This window comes from Amphiura filiformis, chromosome 11 (assembly GCF_039555335.1).
Source record: "Amphiura filiformis chromosome 11, Afil_fr2py, whole genome shotgun sequence".
Taxonomy (NCBI): domain Eukaryota; kingdom Metazoa; phylum Echinodermata; class Ophiuroidea; order Amphilepidida; family Amphiuridae; genus Amphiura; species Amphiura filiformis.
The window spans coordinates 55416683-55440800 of record NC_092638.1 but is presented as its reverse complement, the minus strand read 5'-3'; the positions used below and the strand labels follow the sequence as shown (position 1 = coordinate 55440800).

The window sequence follows — 24118 nt, the reverse complement described above, 5'->3', positions numbered from 1 at the left end:
GCTGGATCTCTAAAACCCCTACCCGTATTAAGAGATTTTTAACTTAAAAAACTGGCTGTTTTTCAAATCGGGACCCATCTTTGAAAAAACAACTGATTAGACAGTTTTTGACAATTTTTTTTCAATCAGGACCCTGCATTGTTAGGGTTTTTTTCTCAAGTCGGGACCCATGTTTAGGGATTTGTTGCAGTTGCCACTTTAGTTTAGACTCCCAAACTTACAGCTGGGACAAATTCCGGAACTGGGATCAAACCACCCGTGGAACCTACAGGTACCTATTCAGAATTATTATCATAATACTATTATTCAGTTCATTTTAAACATTCATGACAAATAATTCCTTCGTTTAAAATGTCAATATTGAACTTGTTGTAACTTGTGATTGACGGAAGTAATTTGATATGTGCCCTAGCTTAGAATTTGCCGTTTCAAAGCTCTAAAAACTTTTGGCCGGTAACTTTTCACCAGGGCCTGCAACTTTTTGAGGCATATTTCGAACACTGACTATCGACCCAGCCAGTCTATTCTCAACATGAAAGCAAAGGGAGCCTATAGAAGTGTCATTTGATGTAATGAGGTGATGTATCATGTTGCAAAGGATTCAGGGAAGGGTAAGGTATCTTTTTCTCAGCTGCATTTTCTCCCCAGTTATAAAATCCTGACTTTTGATTTTCTGACTTCACTAAAAGATTCAGTGTGGCCCATCTACAACTTCTGTTAATTTGCTGTTCTCAGTTACTTGCTACTGTAAACAATCTTTCGCTTGTGTACTTCATGAAATTACTTTTAAATTAACCAAAATATAAACACATATCTTGACTCGACAACATATTGGAGATATTGCAGTTGTTTTGCTGTTGTTTGTTTACAAGTTGTCTTGCTGGTAGTGGTAATACATTTTACAGAGACTGCCTTTGAGAAGAGCGAGAGCAATCACTCTCTACTGCTCTCCTTAAATCTGATAATAGGAAAGTGATTTTTAGCTCTCCTTACAACAAATGTAGTTGACTATTCTATCCTTACATTCTATTGTAAATGCTCTAAACGCTCTCCTTGAAGGCTCCAGAAGAGCTATTTAATGCTCTCCTGCAAATTCCAAGAGACTGTCCCTGATTTTAATGATTTCAGCTATACCAATAAAGCTTTACTCTCTATAGGCTGTATGAAATTCATTATACATCCCCATCTGCCTAAATTTCTGGGATTGGTCAGAATTTTAATTATTTTTTTAAACTTTGGAATGCTTTAGGATAACTTTATAAGTTTATTAGAGAACAAGGATCACTGTCAGTTTTTATGGTTCTCTAGTTTATCCCTCAGAATCTCTCATTTGAAAAAAGTTCAAGTGTTTCCTCAGCACTGCTGGAAAAGACTGACAACCACTAAACAACTACTACTTGCTGTTAACCAGGCCCGTACCCAGGGGGGTGCGGGGGGTCGAATTTGGAAAAGTATACAAAAAGTCCCAAAATTTCAGGTTTTTTATGCTTTTTTTGGACAAAAAAGATCCAAATTTTGGGAAGAAAGTCCCCTTTTCACAAAATTGCCCCCCCCCCTTGGAAAAAAAGTCCACTTTTACAAAATCAGCACCCCCCCCAACTGAAATCCTGCATACGGACCTGCTGTTCACCCATGTGGTAATAAGTCAGTTCACTTCCAATCACATCCAAATGTGGATATGAGTTCAGTGTCTTCAAGTGAATAAATTGAGTTACACTGCAGTCATGGACCCAAGTTTTTGAAATTGGTTTGATTCGCTTTGCCAAGTTGGCCGACCCATATTTATTTCACCATAACCATTCTTGGGGGGGGGGGGGGTGGCCCCCTGGGAGTTGGAATACAAATTAGGGAGCAAAATTGCCCATTTTCACCATATCTGAGTAGGTACGGTATTCTATGTAAATTCTATGGATTCAGATCCTACTCATACAGAAAATGTAAAATATTGGTCCGTCAGTACATCATAGGTCATCGATACATGATCGGTCCCAGGGCAGTGTGTACCGACAGTTCATAACAAAATTGGTCAAAATCTGTGATTCTTCCTTTTGGCCTGTTCCCATCCAAATTAATCTAATTTTGAAGCATGAATATTCCCAATAAAATAATTCTGAAATTTCAGAAGATGGAAGCTATTGAAAGGGGTGTGGTGGGGGAGGGGGTCACTGTGTGACACACTTTGACAAGAACACTCATCATGTTTTTTGTCGGTACATACACAGGTTTGATGCCCCCTCATTCCAAAAACCCGGCTATGCAAATATTTGGCCCCCAAGCATTACGTCTGAAAATGGCCCACTTGTGGCCCTCAAACAAATAAAGTTGAATATGAGTTAACAAGACATAACACATGAATTTAATCTCTGTTATATTTTTTTGCACAAATCTAATAAAACAGGCCTGATGTAGATATATCATTATATGTATTCCTTGTAGGTGTTGTTGTTGTATAAAAGTACAAATTTGGGTCATAAGGTGAATATTTGGTCAATTTAAGGAGCATTCCAGCAGCAGGCCACCCCTGTGGTGGCTTGTGAGCTTGTTTAGGAAGCTGTCACATATAGTCATGTTCAGGTGGTCGCAGAATTCTTGAGGATATGCATGCTTCAGAATTGCGACTCCTAAGTCAATCCCCGAGTACGTGCCCACACAACTCAATTGAAGCCTGGAATTGAATACATGAATTTCGCAATGCTTGATGATGTCAGCTCTGGATATATAACCAGAAGCGTACTGTGACCCATCGCCAAATTGAGTCGTATTAAATAAATTAATTCAAGGGTCATAGGTTATACTCTCATTGCTCTGTACTTGAGAATCTCAAAATGTATATCATTCACACGGCGTTATCACTGGAGGACCACTGGAGCATCGCTCGGGGAAATCATGAAATCCCCTAAATTTCTTAGGAATAAATTTAGGGCTAACTTAGGATTAGAATCTTTGAGGCAGTTCACACGGCAGATTTCCCAAGTTTTTGCTCAAGGATCGTGTTGCTTAAGCAGAAGGCCCTATGTGGATGTGCCACCTTTGTATACAGGGTGACACAAGATGTTAGGTGGTGATCAGTTTAAAAATTAAAAATGTTGCAATGCGAAACAAAAAAACTTTTTGAGATACTGTTTGCATTGCATGTTTTCTATATAGCAGAGGATATAATATTTTTTTTGCCTGAAACATGAACCATATCGGTTTAATGCCCAAATGTGACATGATCAAGAGGAATGAGTCGGATGTCGCTATTAAATATTGTTTTTGAGATATTGGCAAAAACAGTGTTCAAATTCTTTTGTTTTATACTGTTTTCATCCATTGATAAATTGCTCATAACTCGGTAACCAGATGTCCGATTTTGATGAGGTTTGTATCAATATGTAGCATTTGTGAACTGCCAGAAAATGATGTAAAAAACCTCCTATTGAAAATAAATTAAATTGCCCACATGTGACTCTTTCCCGTTGATCATGTCACAAATATGGAAAAACTCCTTGGACGAAGCCTACATCAAAAAGTAAATAAAAAAGTAATATAAACATGATAAATGTAGAAGCAATTATAAACTAAATAAGTAAATCAGATAACAAAATTGAAGTTTTGAAAGTTCCAAGCACAAGCTTAAATGTTGAGTTTGAGTCGGGGGCCCACATTGGATAATAAAATCTTTGCAAGCTTACTGGTTTTTTGTGTGCCTATATAATCATAGGAAATATTTAATGTGCTTATATAATAGAATTGATTACTTAGGCTTATTTCATGTGTATGTGAGTCTTAACACTCTCCCAATTAATTTTGACAAGTCCGAGTACACTGTCATTACTCATAATTCCAGATTTAATCCTAATTGAACTTGACATTGAAAGTTATTTATAGTAAGTGGTCTGCTCTCTACCACACAAAGAACCATTTCTGATTTGGAATATTGCCTGTAAATATTTTAAAATTGATTAAGCAATTATTGATAATGACAAGTGGTCATTTTAATCATTAAAATCTATTTTACTTTGTTTGATAATTGAATACATGAATACAAAAGCCACCTAAGTCCATGGGAAGTGATTTTGAGAGAAAAACCTGTGTATCATTTTAATTCCTTCAGTTAGATTTACCTGGTCAATATGGTAAGTTTTACGTGCAAATGAGTGGATTAACCTGTATTAGGTATGACGATTAGCATTTCAGGGACTTCGTGGGGTTAATTTTAAATTTTGGACTTAGGTGGTTGTTTGAATCATATACAGAGACAACAATGTTAGAATGAGATTACCACTAGTAAGATAATACAAAATAAAGCGCACAGGTATGTATAATGTTGATAAGCATTCTGCCATGTAATATAAACCACACACTTTCCTTTATTAAACCCATTTTTTTTCAAAAGTCACTCTCTAGCAATGAATGTGTTACAAGTGGACTTTTATACATACTGGATTTTAATCAATGTGTTACAAGACTCAAATCATGGAATTGGGTGATTCTTTCATACATGCTATTTTTCACATGCTCAATAGACACAGAGGATGAATTTGAGTTGTTCTTTCATACATATGACAGGCCTATGTAAAGGAACACTTTCCCATGCTTAACTCAATTTGGTTTAAGTATGGACTTAGGTGGTTTTTGTATTCATATATTCAATTGTCAAACACTGTAAAGGTCTTTCTTTGATTTATTTTGTTTATTTGAAATAAAATTAACTTTTAAAAAAACGTATAGATTAAGCTTCATAAAAATCTGTACGAATGGTATTGGTGCATGTTATGGAAAAGCTTTTAATTTACTTTAATGATATACATAAAACTATTTTAAATATTGTGATAAACGTAAAGGTCTTTCTTTGATTTATTTTGGTTAAATAAAAAAAAATTAACTTTTAAAAAACGTATAGATTAAGCTTCATAAAAATTTGAAGCTTTATGTATATCATTAATTTAATTTAATGATATACATAAAACTATTAAATATTGTGATAAACGTAAAGGTCTTTCTTTGATTTATGTTGTTTATTTTAAATAAAGTTAACTTTAAAAAAACGTATAGATTAAGCTTCATAAAAGTCTGTGCTTTTAGTTAATTTTAATTTAATTTAATGCTATACATAAAACTATTAAATATTGTGATAAACGAAATACAAACAAAAAAGCAGGATGGGTTTCTGCACATTATATGTTTCCTATATTGTGTTTCGTTCATTAATAGTTGCATAAATTAGTCCCTAGTTAGTTGCATTAATTACTCATGATCTGTGGGATTTATAGAGCAGCTATTTTAAGATCATGATCAACTTCCCTTCAAAACAAACACCAGTTGTGTAATGAGAGCCTATAAGATTAGGGACAGGGCCCTGGCTAAAATTTGATATACTTTTGATACAAAATGTATGAAATAAAAAGTATTTGAATTGGAACCCTCATTTCATACACTTTTATGTATCAAAACTGTATCAAATTAACATTGCATACACATTTTATACATATCAAAAGTGTATCAAATGCCAAGATAATGTATCAAAAAAGTATCAAATGAAATGTATCATTTCATTTCATACATATTTGATATATAATTATATCAAAAGTGTATCAAATATGTAACTGTATCAAATCAGGGTTCCAATTTAAACTGTATCAAATTAGCATTGAAATTTTATCCTTTCATTTCATACACATTTCATACATAATTTATATCAAAAGTGTATCGAATATGTTACTGTATCAAATCAGCGTTCCAATTTAAACTGTATCAAATTAGCGTTGAAATTTTTATCCTTTCATTTCATACATATTTCATACATAATTATATCAAAAGTGTATGAAGTATGTAACTGTATCAAATCAGGGTTCCAATTTAAACTGTATCAAATTAGCATTGAAATTTTTATCCTTTCATTTTATACACATTTCATACATAATTTATATCAAAAGTGTATGAAATATGTAACTGTATCAAATCAGGGTTCCAATTTAAACTGTATCAAATTAGATTTGAAATTTGTATCCTTTCATTTCATACACATTTCATACATAATTTATATCAAAAGTGTATCGAAATATGTTACTGTATCAAATGAGGGTTCCAATTTAAACTGTATCAAATTAGCGTTGAAATTCTTATCCTTTCATTTCATACATATTTGATACATAATTATATCAAAAGTGTATCAAATATGCCACTGTATCAAATCAGCGTTCCAATTTAAACTGTATCAAATTAGCGTTGAAATTCTTATCCTTTCATTTCATACACATTTTATACATAATTATATCAAAAGTATATCAAATATTCTAATGCTGGCCAGCGGGACTGCCCTATTTTTGATACATGCCATTTGATACACTTTTGATATAGTTTTCTGATACACTTTTGATACAGTTTTTTTGATACACTTTTGATAGTTTTTTGATACACTTTTGATACAGTTTTTTGATACACTTTTGATACAGTTTTTATACACTATTGATACAGTTTTTATACACTTTTGATACAGTTTTTTATACACTTTTGATACAGTTTTTCAAATTTCAAAATTGGTCCAATCAAGCTCAAATTCAACAAGAATTATCCTTACATGATCTAAACATTCTTGAAACAGATTCATCAGGATCGTTCATAGTTCATAAGATTGATAAAGGTTCTTGTTCAGATCCAATAAAATGATACTACTCACTCAGAAATATTTCAATTCCTATCAGGAATCTTGTTCACTCTGGTACTGGTGTTTCTAGGTGTTTTTAGAACCGCAACACTTCTGTCTGGTTTTGATGACGTCACCAAACTTTCTTGTTGCCGAGAATTTATGACCTGGTCATAAATTTTGTCCAGTCTGTAAGCCCCCTCGTGATGAGACTCAGGTCATCGATCAAGAATCAGACAAAACAACACGCTGGCTAAAGGAAGCAATCTGGATTAGAAGTAGAGGAAAACACACCATGAACAAGGACGAGGGGGCTTACAGACTGGACAAAATTTATGACCAGGTCTTTGATCCGGGCTTTGATCACGATCATGTGCGGATGCCCCTACCTCAAGGAAACCAAATATGGACCATATAGCTGTGGTTTTACAGTGATATTTCCTTGTTCAACATGTGGAACATTAATGTAGGTGTTAATTAATTAGTAATAAGTGACGCTTGTTAATTGCTGCAGGCCTAATAACTTCCTAGGGAATGACTTCCACCAGAACTAGACTATTGATAACAGAATTTTGACACATCCCATTCACTAGGCCAATAAAAAAATAATGTTTATTTTTTGGAAAGGTGAGCCAAATTTCCCAAAGAACTACTATTTCCTCCAATTATTTATATATTTCCTTATTTGGAGAAGCAAAATTTCATCCAAGTGCCAACATTTGGCTATTGGCTATTCCAGAAAATAAATGCACACCCCCTGTAGAGGAGTTTGGATTTCTGGACCTTTTGTCTAGTCATAATTTTTTGAAGATCCAGACTTTTAAAATGTCCAAAGGCAAAAAAAATCTAGCAGAAAAAAAATTTAAAACTGCAAATCATCAATTTGAGAGGCTCATTTTGGCAATACCATTTTTCATTTATTAATTGCATTTCCAAAAAGCTTTCGTCAGTGCTGGTTACACCAGATTGGTGCCCCCAGCATGGTATTATGTATAAACCCTGTCCTTAGCTGACCTGACTTGTGATTGCAACAATCAATTTGCTTATATTATCATTATTTACTCATCTAATAAATATTGATCAAAATCAATTCTATAATCAAGATAATATGAACTATGTCAATATAGCAATGTACACTGAGTTCATATGCAAAAGGCGATAATACACCATTTTGAAACTTTTAGTTTTACGTTAAGCCACCAACATCTGCCCCATGATTGTTAACAATCGAAAAATCTGAAATTAGAGGGCTCATTTCGGAGAATTCTGTGACTGTTTATATACATTTTATTGTATTTTCAATAAGGCAGCAAAGCTGGAAAGCCAGCCAATTCTTTGACTGAAAATGTACTCCTCTATACTCAGAATGCTAGTGAATCGATGGGTATTGTTATACGAGGCTCACTCATCAGTCATTTAATGAGGCAATACAAACGATCAAAGTTGGTGTTGACTGTTGAAAGGAGCAAAATTTTGAGTTGCACTTTTCACTGTAAAATTAATTTTCTCAGCCAAAATGTTAGGAAAAAACAATAAATGTTTGGTACTGTGTTATTTTTCAAACCCTGGTGTTAACCTTAGGTATGAAATTTAGGTTTCTATTTTAAGATTTTCAATTTCCATAGGCTTCAACCAGAGGTTGATTCAATGTAATCCCAGCATGCAGTATGATATTAGGTGCAATGTAATAAAGGAGCCATTTCAACACCATTTCACATTCAATTTATGTGCAAAATAAGAACCAGTAGTTTTGATGGAATATTCATCACGACTTTTATGTTTTGAATTGATAATTGGGTACAGGTAATGTTTGTTGATACATTGCTACCAAGAAAGTTAAAAAGTCGTGTGTTTTTTAAAACAATTTTAGATATTTTAAATGCTTGGGAAAAGAAGGTGGAAACAGCAAAGTTTTCTTGCACATGCATGCATGCAGACACATTGCTTATCTTGTTGTATAACAACCTTGACCATGCACAGCAGGAGCCCAGCGTGATGTTTTCTGAAAATAACCATGTGTTTCTCAAACATGCTGTCAGTGGCTGCAATGTATTCTGGGCTTACATTTAATCAACCTCTGGGCTTCAACTTGCCCCATGAGCTTTTTTTTGGGTCAACCTTTTTGCTTTTCAAAGTAACATAATGAAAGATGAAAGATATTTCTAAATATCTGGAGAGGTTTAATACACATGAGGTGACCCTAATAAAATACCACATGATACTAAAAGGATAACCACTGCATGTGCATGCCACTGCACGTGCACATGCCCCGGGGGGGTTACTCAAGTTTGGTTTTGGTAGGGACGTGCCGCTGAGATTTTGGAAGTGGACCCATAAATATACCAATTTTTCAAGAAATTTGGACCCATTGATATACCAAAAGTCAAAATTTTCAATCGAATTTAACCAAAATTGTCTTAGTTTCTACAAATTTTCCAAAAAATTTGGGGAAATTTTGAAAATTTTGGCTAGATTAAGGAAAAATTGGGCTGTTTTCCGAAAAAATTGAGAAAATTTTGAAAAAAGGACCCATTCATATACCAAAATAGGCTTTGAATAAGGGGTCATTGATATATCAGAAGGCCGAAAATGCTACCCATGTTTGCGGCACGTCCCGTATGGTCATTTGTACTGAGTACCCCCCCCCCCGGGCACGTGCATCCCACATGAGGCATTCATCTAAGTCCTATAAATGCATGGTTACTGAGGTTACTGGTCGGCGATCGTGTGCTTGGCACGTGACGGGTCTAAGGTTTGAATCACAGGGGTACCAAGTGACTTCTTTGTTCATCTTTTCTCCTTTTTTGTTTCTTCTTTAACTTCCGATAGCAAAAAATCATGGGCTATGTTAGGATTAAAATAAGCCAACATTTTGTGGAAGTTGGTTTAGGAGATGACCACTTCTGGCCTCCCTGCTGCATGCTGGCCTTTTGAGCATCACCTCCATTTCATTGTTCATGCGGGTTTTTTTAAATTTATTTGTTTTAATTTTTATATTTATATACTGTTTGTTGTTGATGACGTGAAAAATATGTTACTTTTACTATTCTCAAGCTCAAAGGTATGGGGCATTATTTTCGGAAATTCGTAAGATATGGGTCCCTAGTTTTGGTAAAATTACCTGGATTTAACATGTTTAAGAGGTATTATCGTGACTACACAAAAATATACACATGGTTTGATGGAGTAAAGCAATACAATCTGAATCATTTCTAAACATTAAAATGAATAACATTTGATCATTAACCATCTACTTGTTGATCCATTAAGATGCTAATTAGTGTTTGAAGAGAACAGGTGAGTTTTTGATGGTAGTCGCCGACAGTGGTTTGTCCCTAACCCTAACTACATTCCACCGAATCAGTGTTTACTGTTTAACTCAAGAGTCTATCTATCTGTAGTGACTTGTTATTATAATCATAATATACATGTAGGATCAGAGAAGTTATCTTACAGTTCCCATAATGCTTGTAGTAGGCCTACAACATGGGTCGATAGTGACAAAAAGTACCTCAATGAACAGAGCACATCCAGATCTTGCAAAATATGTAATTCTTGACTATCGAGTATCGACCCATGTTTAACCAGTCTATTCTCAACATGAAAACAAAGGAAACCTGTACAAAGTATAAATGAAAGTGTCATTTGATGAAATCAGGTGATGTATCATGTTGCAAAGGATTCTGGGAAGGGTAAGGTATCTTCTTTGATTTAGGCTAATATTGTGAATATTTGTGATTCTGATGACAAATATGGAATCTTATGATATTGAGGTGAGTTTTGAAGAGATGATATCACTCATTGATATTGTGAAGTGTGAAGTTGGTGTAGAGTGATATCCTAGGTTTGAAGTTGACATAACTATGATTTTATATGACCTAACCATAGGGTGGGGGAGTGATTGGGGGAGGGGGCAGAATCTCCCACACAGGGAATGTAGATTTCAAATGGAGTTGTCCATTCAGGTAACCCCATTTGAAATTCACACTCCCTGTGTGGAAGATTATGGTTATGGTATCTACCATTGGGGGTGTATGGATTTCAACTGGAACAGTCCATTGTGGTTGGCAGTGTTTAATGTAATTGTGTATACTTACTATAATACAAATATTTAAATTGTAACAATATATAGATAGTGATGACATTTGCTCATAAAAATGGGTAAATAAAGAGGTTTGGTCATTATTGTTACTACACTTTAGTTCTTAGAAAGCCCTTACACACAGTATTTCAATATTATGTGATTCACTTAGCCAATAAGGGCCCACTTTCATGATTATACATTTGGTTGTGCTGCATGCAGTGGTGGTGCCAGGAGTGAGTGAGGGTCATTTGCAGCCCCCAAACTACAGCTTGCCCCCAGTTTCCCCTAGTCAAGATCAAAAGTCATTAAAAAAATCCCACAAAATTTGATGAATTTTCCTCCTAAATGTTACTTTATCCCTCTATTTTGGAAAGCATTTTATAAATTTCAGAATTTTAAAATTTCAAAATTTTACGGTTTGCAAATTTCTGACTTTTAGAAATTTAAAATGTCTAAATTTAAAAAAAAAACATCCTGCTGCCACCACTGTTTACATCAGTACAAAGTGTGAAAAAAAGGGTGCAGAAGGTAACATATCTATAACTCTGATAGTTTAGAATAAATAATTTGTGTTATTAATTCTGTGATTTTTATAAGGGTGTGTGATTATTATGTAGCACTAATATATTGTTTAAAGGCACTATGACTGATTTGCTTAAAATCACAAAGTCTAAATTTTGTGCATCTTTATAAAGGTGTGCTAACACACATTACATAATGATATGACAAAAAGCGACCCTAATAACAATAAAATGGGGGATGAGGCTGTTGATCGGGTCACACCCGTTTAACCAGGGATGGTTTTGCACTTCCCTGGTTTAACTTATTCTTCACTTTTAAGCAGGCTGGAAAAATGAGGAATCCAGGAAGCATATTCCAGCTAAATGTTAGGACTTAATTAAAGGGAAATTTGTTGCTTATCCCTTTAGAGAAATGATAAGAAATCATGGAAAATGTTGCTACCTTGTAGTGAAATGTTGTGGGTATCTTCTTGGGAAATAAACATTATCCAGCCCTATTTTTAAATTCCTACAAATTTTAAATATTTTTATTATTTGATGGGATCACTGATAGTGCCTTTAACAACAAAGGACAAGTTGGGGTTAAGAGCAAGAAAGCCCTTTCTGCAATAGCTGCCAGGTGTCATTTGTGTTCAATATAATGCAGAAATGGTCAAATGCGCATAGGGCAGCTATTGCAGAAAGGACATTCTTGCTCTAACACCTCAACATAAGGGTTTAGATTGTCCCATCTGTAAAAGCTGCTAGGGGTTATGTGTATACAATATAGAATACAGACATTGTCAAATGTGTATAGAGCAGCTATTGCAGATAGGACCTGGCACTAACACATCAAGCAATAGCGATCTGCTATAGCTGCCAGATGTTGTGTGTACAATATAGAGTGCAGACATTGCCAAATGCCTATAGGGCAGCTATTGGAGATATGGCCTTCTTTGACTAGACCCTTGAAGTGATATTGACAAAGAGTACACATATTTTGTTTGACAGAATAGTTTGAAAAGTTTACTTTGGAGTTTGAAATCAGTCAAACATTTTTTACCTGGATATGACCTCTTTTGACATATTTCACTCATATTTGCTTTTGCAGATGATGAAGAAGGGTTGAATAATAACAATAACTCAATCAGAAGTTCCTCACGTCAGCCTAGGACTATGGCAGAGACCCAGTGTGCTAGAAAACTTGATTTAGACGGCATTATGGATGAGAAGGTCCTACAACGAATGGTAAGTTTTGCAAGGATTATTATGATTAATAAAGACAAAATAATTAATAGGAAATTTTTATAACTCATTGGGTGGGATATGAAAATTGACTCATATTTATGCAAATTTGACTTGTTTTTAAACCTGATGTCCAGATTTGCCAAAAATTAACATAGGAAATTTTAACACTTGTAATTTCATAAATTTTAACACAATATGTGAAATATTTGTAAAAGAATTTCATTTCTTTTTTTGTTTTCGCTGAAAATTTGAGTTGAAGTGAATTCAAGTGAACTTTGGATAATTTTTCAAAAAAATTCACAAAAAAAGATTACCTTTTTTCCGTAGGGGTGTGGATTTTCCAAATGCAGACCTTTCAAGAGAAATCTTCATTCTGGCCAAAAGTAGACCTTATCCACTCTGTAATTAATTTTTGGATCCGTATATTTTTTAACAAATTTCAAAGAAAGTTCATGATTTGGGGTATATTTATCAAATTTTTTGGCCCAATTTTGCTATTTTTTACAGAAAAAGCAAACCTTTTGCAGATTTGTGGTGGATGCATCGCACCCCCTCGCTACAGGCCTGACCAGCTCTGATAAGTTGAGTTGAATGATAATGAACATCTGCAAGGATGTGCTGATTTTGTGATATAATTTAGTTTGGTCAATATTTTAAAAATAGGCATTATAATTACAAATGATAAAAAAATTGAATACAAATCGATTTCCTACCAATTTTGTTAAACAGCTTGATGAAACCCAAGAGTATGATGAGAGGATGCAGATTCGGGCTGCAATGAAAGCACTATGGAAGAAGCAGCAAGGTAAGGTATCTTATCCTACTAAGTTAAGGAAGAAAAAAAACCTTTTATGGAAAGGCACTGGAATTCCATTATTAAGAGGTTTGTTAGTTCCAGTCCAGTAAAACAGTACTCACTGTGGATGTTTCAAAGTCTAGCAGACTCCTTTTTCAACACTGTTGATGATGTGACGATCTTCTGCAAAGGATGCTGGTTGCTTAGCAGTGCGGTTGCCAGATGTTTTTTCTTGAGAAGATTGTCAACCACGTGACTGTATTGCCCCTCGTCTCTGTTCATGGTGGCCCCTTCGGTAAACAGAAGAAGGCGTCTGTTAGACTTCGAAACGTTCATAGTGAGTACTGTTTTATTGGACTAGAATTAAGAAACCTGTTTAATAATTTTCATTAACAGTCTTGATGAACATGTGCAGTAATGCTGGAATTCCACATTTTTGCAACTTCTCTTGAGCTGGGAATCCAGGTTTTTGACTCATTTTCATCTCAGTTTACCTGAACAGATAGAAGTTATGGAAGAAACAAGCACTTTTAAGGAAAGCGTGGTGGAATTCCACATTTTTGCAATTTACAAAATGTATATAGTGCTGGAATTCTAGGTTTTTGGCTCTTTTCACCTCAGTTTGCCTGAACGGCTAGAAACTATGAAAGAAACAAGCCCTTCTAACCCTAACCCCCTAAGGGCTTTTTGGCGACAGGAAGGGAAAGAAGGAAAGAATAAAGAGAGAAAAGAAAGAAAGAAGTTGTTTGCTCTGGGTGGGATTCGAACCCGAGACCCCTCGCATGCCAAGCACTCGGTAGGTGACACTTTGCCACAGGTCTTGGGCTTCGCTGGCCAGCGAAACCGTACCTATATATCACTTTAGGGCGATTGCGTCATCACACCACGTGGGATGCACGCACGAACAGCGCATATATCAAGTAGTATTTTGTAGTATTCAGGCGGGTTAGGGTTAAGGAAAGGGTGCTGGAATTCCACATTTTTACAACTTATATAGTACTGGAATTCCTAGATCTTGGCTCTTTTCATATCAGTTTGCTTGAACGGCTCTTTTTGGAGCTACCCAATCTTCAGAAAGAAAAACACAGAAGTGGGGTTCTGAGTGCTAACTGAATCACATCATCATCACATCAGCACCTCATTTGCCGATTAAGCTGAATATGAACGCAATTATCAAGAAGACCCTTGCTGAACACTTTATTAATGGCTTTTTTCACAATAAATAATGGAGAGATCTACTCAGTTATCATTAGGCAAAAGCATCTTGCTATAAATTAAATATTAATATTCACCATATTAATATAACTTTTGATATATTCTGATTATTCTCATTTAAGTCAGATATTTGACTTGAAATATTTTCAAATCTTGATATTACAAAATTAAGAAATTTAATGATTGTATTGTAGTTAAAATCATGCCAGATATAATAGCTTTAGTTTAACAATTTAAGTCTAACACTTTAAAACACAAGCTCTCTCAATATATTTGATTTTAACCTTTGCCCCAATGTATATATATCAATGGCTGAATTACTACAGATTGTCTGGTGTCATATGAAGGACCCAAGTATGTAAAGAGTCAATATTGACAGATGATTGGTCATCATGATACATTGAATTACAGTAACAACATCAACTTGATAGTTTTCCATATTATGTATGTTAAGTATCTGTACTTCAAACATGATATGGAGAACCATAATACAGCATATGGTGTGATTTTATTCTGTCAAGTTACAAAGTACTCTCTTAAATTGTCCGATACTCAATCAAAAAGATTGAATTTTCAATCTTTTCCTGTCCCGAATTGGGGATGGGACAAACCATTTTCGACTGTATTCAGTCGGGTGATTTGAAACTTGTTTCCAAACAAAAGGAGTGATTCTCAATCTTTTAGTGATTTAAGTTAGGGGCAAATCTTTTTCAATTGAATTTTCAGTAACAAGGATTGTTTTCATTGTTTTCCATTCTTTTGTCATCCCGAATTAGGAACAAATCCTTTTCAGGTGAAAAAAGTATTGAAAATTTTCGCACTTAAAAAAAGTTTGAAATCTCATTCCAATCAATGAGTAACACATGATTGGACAGTGAAATCAGTCTATAAAAAGAGTTAGTCAAATCAAAAAAACATTTCAGTCTATTTTCCAATATATTTGATTGATTCCTGTCATCAATTGTTAAAAGATTGAAATATTTCAATTGGCCAATTTAAGAGAATAAAATGGAGGAGTGAGAGAATGGCTGGCCAATGAGGCCATAACCCTGGAAGGGGGTATGTATAGGTTGGGAATTAACTGAGAACTAAATAGCTGGCAGAAAGGGGGCTTCTGAGTGAATTGAAATTTGATGTATGTATTTGGCATCTTGTGAAACTGAAATTGGGCCAAATTATAGTTTACAAAATTCAATTTTATTTAAATTTTGGCTGAAGAACTATAAGTTTGGGAGTTTTACTCAGCTAATGAACTGGAGGATAATCCCCAACTGGGGTCTGCGGAACTGATTGAATGGAAAATATAGGATAAAAGTATAGTAGTTGAGGAAACCTCCCCCGTCACATTGCACAAAACCACCTGGGTTATTAGTGTGAGCCTAACATGAGTTTGTGATCTTCAGAAGATAGCAAATACATACAGGTCTATTGAATGCAAAGTGCTGGATTGGCCTATTCCAGTTGAAATTCATACCCCCAATAATATCAGAAGACATGAGAGTGAATTTCAAATTCATCACTACCTGATGAGTGATGCCATAAAATGATATCTTCTTAATGTGGTCTTTGCATCTTTTTTGATGTGTATCTTTTAAATTTCTATTATTCAAAAGACACATCTTGAATAGCATGTCATTCATTTTAAGTACTTTTCCATCTAGATCTCAGCCTTTGGCCCACCATGTTGGGAACATAAGTATAATGGCATTCCTTAGGCCCCCCAAAAAATTTGTTTGTTTGTCCACGTCCGACCGACCGTGTACCCTGGTCCCGACTGTGTCTTTTTTTTTTTTTTGGAATTTTTTTTTTTTTTTTTTTGGCATTGATGGGACATCGTATAAAACAGTGGTATAGTACAAATTTAAAGAAAGAAAATGTAAAGAAAATGAACAGTATAACATGCAGAACCATCTCAAGAGTTAAACCAGTGAAGTGCTGTGTGTTTTGACTTATTTACCAGTCTTCAAATTGTCAGTTTCAAGTGCAATATCTGTAAAAAAAATAAAAAAAAAAAAATCCGACCTACCGACCCAACTGTTTCATAAGCCTCTATGGACAAACAAACAATTTATTTTTTTGGCCTTATCACATTGCCCATACTCAAGAGTGAAGACAGCTTTCAAGTACCAAAATCTTTAATAAGGAAAATTATTAATTAATACTTGAGACCAATTCAAATTGAGGAAGTAACCCTCATCTGTGTCATCCAGCAGGTGTCATCTTTTTCTATCCTTGTCTGAAATGGCCAGTTAAAAAGTCAGTTTACATAAATAAAAAGGATAATAAACTAATATCCTTGCATTAAGCCCGATTCAGACTCTACATCGTAGTGCGATGCGATGCTGCAAATGCAATGCTTTTAAAACTTCGCAGCATATAGCATGATGAAATTAAAATGTATATTTTTATTTCATTGTGTGATGCTGTGATCTCCTTTTATGGTTATTCTGCCAACCTTGATTTTACAGCAGCCAATTAGAAGCGTGCTCGGCTGTGCGAAAAAGTTGAACAAAACCCAACTCCATCGCGAACCGAAATTTCCACCGGGCAGTCGCACAATGAGAATTTTCACCGCCAAAGCTCATAAAAACCTGGCTCAGATTTCAGTTTTGATACCATCGCATCACGCTGTGATGTGGAGTCTGAATCAGGCTTTATGGTAAATCATCAAACCAGTGATGAGACATTCATATTCAAGGAGCATCGTATGTGGTCGTCATTTGGTTGGGCCATTCTTAGGATGTCAGAAAACATTACCAATGCTCAAGTGAACCATGCTAAGAAAATACAATTATTGAATTATTTTGTGATGGCTGCTTCAACTTTGCTACAGCCCTGTGAAGCCCAATACCGTATTTAAATCAAATAAACGCGCCCCGGGCGTTACATTTTCCCAAGGGGGCATTTATTCAAGGTCAATTTTAGAACGATAATTCCCGTTAAAATCATTAGGTAAACTAAAAACACACGCTAAAATGACGAACTATGAACTAGAAACACTGACTTCTGGCTCACTTCCGGGTTTCTGATCCAATTTTCGCCAATTATTGACGCTATTATGGACCATGTGCGCAACTTGGTAAGCTTACTACACAAGATAGCATGGAAATATCGGCATTTTGAAACATCTTGGTTGAAAAAAAAAAGTGGTGGGGCGTTTATTTGAGGGGGGGGCGACTATTTGACGAAATACGGTAGTTAAGTTCTAAGGCGCACTAGTCCAAAAAAGGTTAAAGTTAGTTTGAAGGGCATTTTATGTTAGGGACAGGATTAGGGTTAGTGCTTATTTGATTACATTTCTTATTGAAACTTGAAACTTTAAATATAGTTCAAAACTTTTTATCGAAAATTGTGCAAATCATTACATCTCATGCTGGACCGAGTGAGTCAACATAGATTGCATAGTGGTGGCTTGACACACTTGAGTGTTACTGGGCAATTAGGCTTTGATATCAAACTAGGCAGGTCATAAGTAATTAGGCTATTCTATCTGAAATCCTCACTCCAGTGGAAGATTAACTAATGTCTTCCATGGAGGGAGTATGGGTTTTAAATAGAATGGACAATTGGGTAACTTCCATTTTAAATACTCAAGTTGTGGAAGATATAGGTAAAGCCATTTACAGGGGAGTTTGGGTTTCAAAATAATTAACCCTAGGCAATTCCATTTGAAAAACATACTCCCTCTGTGGAAGACTTTAAATCTTCCACAGGGGGCTAGCAGATTTCAACTGGAATAGCCCATTGTTGAGTCAATTGTTAAGCTTATATTATTTATATTTAACTCACAGTTGTAATATTTACTTGATTTCAATAAGTACTTGTTGATTCTTTTGAAGCCTGCGGAAGTAGCACTTTTGTAGTAGATGGAGTAGTGGTCAGCGGAGATATCACTCTTCCCAGAATCCTTTGCAACATGATACATCCCCTCATTTCATCAAATGACTTACTTTGTACAGGTTTTCTTTGTTTTCATGTTGAGAATAGAGTTTACTAGTCAAGAAATAAATATAATGCAAAATCTGGATGTGCTCTGTTCATTGAGGTACTTTTGGTCACTATCGACCCATGTTGCACTAGATAGCAAATCAGTACAGAAAATTGAAATGAAAGAAATGCATTATGGGAAGTGTAAGATATCTCTACTGAGTAGTGCTTAGTAGACTGGTTCTATTGTCCTTTCCTGAATCAGTGCAACTTATATTTGATGTGTATAGATTCATATATTTTATTTGAGACCTGAGAAAAGTAAGTCATCAGCTTCTAGAATCCATTAGGACATACCCATTCCCACAATGCAGGAACAGGCAAAACTGAATAGTTAGAGATTTTTTTTACACCAGTATAAAGATCGATTATAATAATAAGCCTTCATAAAATAACACCAATTTGTGTTGTGTCATGATACAATTGGATTCTTTAGGTTCATTCCATGTCAAATCACAAAAAAGGAATTGGAAGATTAAACTGGACTCCCTTTCAAATTGGTTCAAATTGCTAAGGTCATTATGTATACCAGTACAATTTCTGGCAGTATTCATCTAGGGTGTTTCAAAACTGGGCAGAATGGACCACAACATCTTTCCTGTTCATCTTCTTTTCATTCATCCAGGTAGACATACCCTTAATCTTCCACACAAGTGTGACTTTCAAATGGTGTTACCTCCGGAGGGGGGGGGGTCTTCAACATTTTGTTTGAGGATGTGCCACGCAAACTTTCGGATGTTGACTTTCGCTATGCCTACTTTGTACTGTTTTTGCCACCCATCTACTGTATACCAATTTTCACCAAAAACACCTCAAACGCACCCAAATTTGCCCTAATTGGACGCTTTTATTGTCACTTTTGCCCAACTGGGCACACTGGTCTCCACTGAAAACCCACTAAAATCGCTGAAAAGGTACCCCAAAACCGTGGCACATCCCCATATCCCTTCAACCATGGAAAACCCCCTCTGGGGGTTACCTGAATGGGTGACTCCATTTTGAAATTTATATCCAGCACTTTCTGGGAGATTAGGGTCATGCCTTCCATAGGGGTGTATGGATTTCAACTGGAACAGCCCAATTTACCTGAATTGATAATCAACATCCAGTTGTAGCCACCATAGGGTGATCATGATTCATGCAATTGTTACAAAATCCTGACTGAAATTAAATTCAGTGCTCACAGCAATATGTTGGTATAAAGCTTTGGGTAATTGTAATTGAAGCATTTTCTTGTTCACAAAGCCAAAGCTGTTTTTGCTATTGCTGGAAAGAAAACTTGTGCAGATTTCTTTGATCGTAATCTGACCTAAATGCTATTATGATTAGAAATAGATACTGTGAGCAGGCTTGCCTGCAAATTGGGGGTGGAGGTGTCGATCGGGGAGGGGGGATGGGATTCAGCCTATTTTGGGATTATATCAGCCACTCGGCCCCCTCTATTTAGAAATCTGAAAAAGAAAACTGGGATAATATATCCATGTTCTGTTGAACCTGAGTTTCACCCACCGCACTGCATAAGAGCGACCTTTTTTGTGTGTGAATAAGTGTGTGTTTATAAGCAGGAGTATTATAATTATATTCCAGGAATGAATACAAAGCTTATTGTTGCGGTTGCATACTAATACTTAGTAACCAACAACAATTGGCAGGTTTTGTTCAAGTTTGATTTCATTTTGTAATTAACAGTGGGTAATATGATAGGGTGATTGATACTGTAAATGTACCACACCCACGATTTGGTAGCCCAATTGGGAGACTTTTGAAGATTTTCCCTGTAACTTTTGACAATTTCCTCTCCTGTAGAAAACTATGGTTAATGAAAAATTTTGGGGGTCTTTTCAACATTGGCTCCTGCAACTTCAGCAGTGTCCTATCCCATAGAAACCAGTGGTTAAGTGAAAAATTGGGCAACTTTTTGATTTTTTGACCTGCGATTTGGGCTGACATTTTTTGGCAACACTGATAGTGAAGATGAGACTGGAAACCATGTCAACCAGGGAGTAAAAGCAAGTCATAACATAAACTTTGAGTTACTTTGGGGAAAAGATAGACTCATTAATGTAGCAGACAGCAGATTATTGTCCAGATGTAGACAGCCTGAAAACAGGAATGTTTGGGATCTACATTTTCCACCAATTACTCTTATTTGCCAGGACTGCATCCCTTTCCCATACACTAAAGTCACTATGGACCACAATGATCTCATCCCAGTGGCATAGTACAATAACCTCTATTAAACAATCATAGTGTATATAATTTGACCTCAAGTTGCAAAGTATGAGTTTTTGTACCCACATTTTCAAAGGTCATTCAGTGAATGTACAAATGTATCAGGGTTAAAGAACTGTGGACTGATAGATGAGCATATAGCAGATAGTGATATGGCTACTTTCATTGCAAGTCTGAATTCTGAAACTAACCAAGTTTTACCCATAGGCTGCAGTAAGAAATTCCTGTTTACACTGCAAAAAAAAAAGTGTTCTGAATTAGAACACTAAAAATTGTAACACTTATTGAACATATAAAAGTGTACTGATTGTGAACACCAAGTGTTCCAGACTTTAACACAACAGTATAATTTGTGAACACGTGTGTTCACCTTTTGAACACTTGATGTTAACATATTGTCGCCATTTTGTGAACATGGTGTGTTCATGTTTTGAACACCTAATGTTAAAACTTTGAACACAAAGTGTTCCAAATCCTAACACATTTACATGTTCAATGCCATGTAACACTTTAAGAACACATTTATATGTTCAAAATCAAATGTGTTCAGCTTTAGAACACTTGTGTTCTAATCATTTAGAACACTTGTGTTCTAATCTTTGAACACTGAGTTGTGTTCACAAATGTCATACACTTAGTGTTCTAGTCTGGAACATATGACACTTAGGCCTAGATATGTTCAATAAGTGTTACAAAAAGGGATGCAATACGGCTATACACAAAGCAAAGTACAATGGTCAATGTATAAATGTACACCTTTGTCCGAAATGTAATTGTAACAACAGACTCAGTAGTAAATTACAGCAAACCTAGGGCTAGGCCTATGCATGTTTGACTAGTGCAACATCGCAATTACATCTATTCCATCAGGCATGCCATGGCATGAAATCGACCCGCATACTGACCAGTTGTAAGACACACTCGTCAGAGGTTTAGGCCTACAGTATAATTCACATTAGGCCTATATCAAATTGCAGATTTGCACACTGTCTGACCATGTGACTATTGCATGGTCATGATTGATAAGCTTACTGCGCATTCATTAAAATGCACTAAAACCACGCAATACAAAAAACGATGAATTTACATTTTTAGTCTCGTTGTTCTATGATATGTGGAGAACACGTTCGATATATTTCTTTTTAAATAAAATGGTATTTTGTGGGTAAAATCTCACCTCCAAATCCACGTCCAAATCGCGGTTTCTCACTCCGATGACATCGTCTGTTCTATTATACGGTGCAACGACGCATGCGTGGCCCAGCACGTGGTAAATATAGCCTACATACATACAGTGTTCAAAACGAACACATTACATGTTCATTCAGTGTAAAAGTTGTGAACACCTGGAGCTGTAGGCCTACAACACGATTTTATGGGCGTGCACCCAGAGTTATTTGGAGTGTACGGTATAGGCCTAAATTTCAATATTCGACGTAAGCCTACCCCTATAATAGGCCTATTATCAGGTATTTTTCTATAAACCGCAAATGTTCAATGTTCTTTCATTCAAGTGTAAAATAAAATGAGAACAACTGATGATCTCCATAAATAATAGTAACCAATTATAAAAATGGTTTTACAATCAGGCGAGCATTTTATGCTATGCCTATAATAGTGTTGTGAAAATTGTAGATTAAACATACAGTGTTCATTTTATGAACATAGTGAATGATCAAACACTATGTGTTTAAAAGTTTCCTCTGACGTTATGTTACGAACACTAAGCATTACAAAATTGAATGCAGTATGTCAAATAGGCCTATATGTCGAATTTGAACAGGTGGTGTTCTAATGCTGAACATTTCAAACACTATGTGTTAAAAGTTTCCTCTGACATTATGTTACGAACACTAAGCATTCTGAAATTGAATACAGTATGTCAACATTTGAACAGGTGGTGTTCTAATGCTGAACACTTCAAACACTATGTGTTTAAAAGTTTCCTCTGACGTTATGTTACGAACACTAAGCATTATGGTTACGAACACCAAGCATTATGAAATTGAATACAGTGTGTTAAATTTTGCACAGGTGGTGTTCTAATGTTGAACACTTTTTTTTGCAGTGTAGGCACTTGAAACTTGATTCTGAGTTTAGCGTCCACCGCCCGCGTTATGAATTTTGTGCCGCGTTTGAGATGTAAAATCTGAAAATAATTCATTATTTTGCAAATTACTACTATTAAAACCAGAAAGAAAATTTGTTCTGCAAAATTTTTAAAACCCTTTTTTTGTATTTGAACCCTTCAAAAACTATAGAAAGCCTTGAGAACTATTAGATGAATCCATCTAATAATATTTTAGCATTAAAAATATACAGTTTTTGACCCTTGCTCTATCCAATTATTTCAATTATACTTTTGGGATACCAGGGTAGACTAGAAGAGAAATCAACCTAGCCAAAATGTTTTTACCAGATTGTTGATGTTGTAAATAATTTAACTAGGAAAGACCTAGTTTTGACAAATTGGTGCCAAAAATGTATTTCATAATGTTCTGCATGATTGTTATTTTTGTAGTACAAATTGGAGTGAAGAAGACTGGCATGGTATACTTCGGAATACATTTAGTTTGTTTTAAAACTTAAAAAGCAAAATAATTATACTTTTATAAATGTTTATGTGTGTTTGTGACATTATATTGCGACTGGCAATACCCAATTAGAATGAACAAAAGTGCATAAGCATTGGTAAAAGGCCGCTCTGCCGCTGATAATGAAACCTTGAAAATAATGAATAATGAAATAGTTGCCTCATTATGAGCTGAAAAAAATGGGACGCTAAACTCAACATCAAGTTTCAATAGCCTTAGCTATAGAAAAAATGGGGGTCATATTTGGAAGTAGCGCAACATGCTCTCTTAATGTAAACCATCCCAAAAGAGTGAATTTTTCCCTCTAAAATTGTGAAATATTCACACCAAAAGAGCAAAATTTCACTCTTTCAAGGAGCCATATATAGATGAGTTGACTTGTGATGTCATTGCCTGGCAGTATGCATACACATTTATAATACCATAATTCCCACTGTATTTTGCCTGGCAGTATGCAGAGGATGTTTAAAGACATTCCCACAACCCCATGGGGTTTCTGACCGTGTATGTCTGGCTTTTGTACATGATGTGGTACAGTTGATCATACCTTGCATTGGGATTGTGTGCAAATATCTGGTGTTTTCATCCTATTATTTAACATTCAAAACATCGAGACTTAGGAATAAAATTTATGCAGTGGGACAATATGAATGTTTCCTGTAAGAAAACCAAATATCAGTCATAAGTCTCAACTATTAGCTCGTTGGCTGCAGTTTTAAAATTACCATTTTGTGTGTGTGGCAATGGGGACTTTGCCTTTAAAATTAGGTTATATTGATCAAATTTCCCAATCATAGTGCATTGTAGGAATGCCTTTAAGCCTCCTCTGGGCAG

At 35.3% G+C, this 24118-nt stretch overlaps 1 protein-coding gene across 1 annotated transcript in view; it reads left to right on the top strand.

Moving 5' to 3' along the window:
• LOC140165021 (uncharacterized) overlaps positions 1–24118 on the top strand; it is a 209351-nt gene that overhangs the window by 38515 nt on the left and 146718 nt on the right. The window contains exons 4-5 of the mRNA XM_072188432.1: positions 12324–12460; positions 13190–13265. Coding sequence (XP_072044533.1) covers positions 12324–12460; positions 13190–13265 — 213 coding nt within the window. The remainder of the gene's footprint in view (positions 1–12323; positions 12461–13189; positions 13266–24118) is intronic.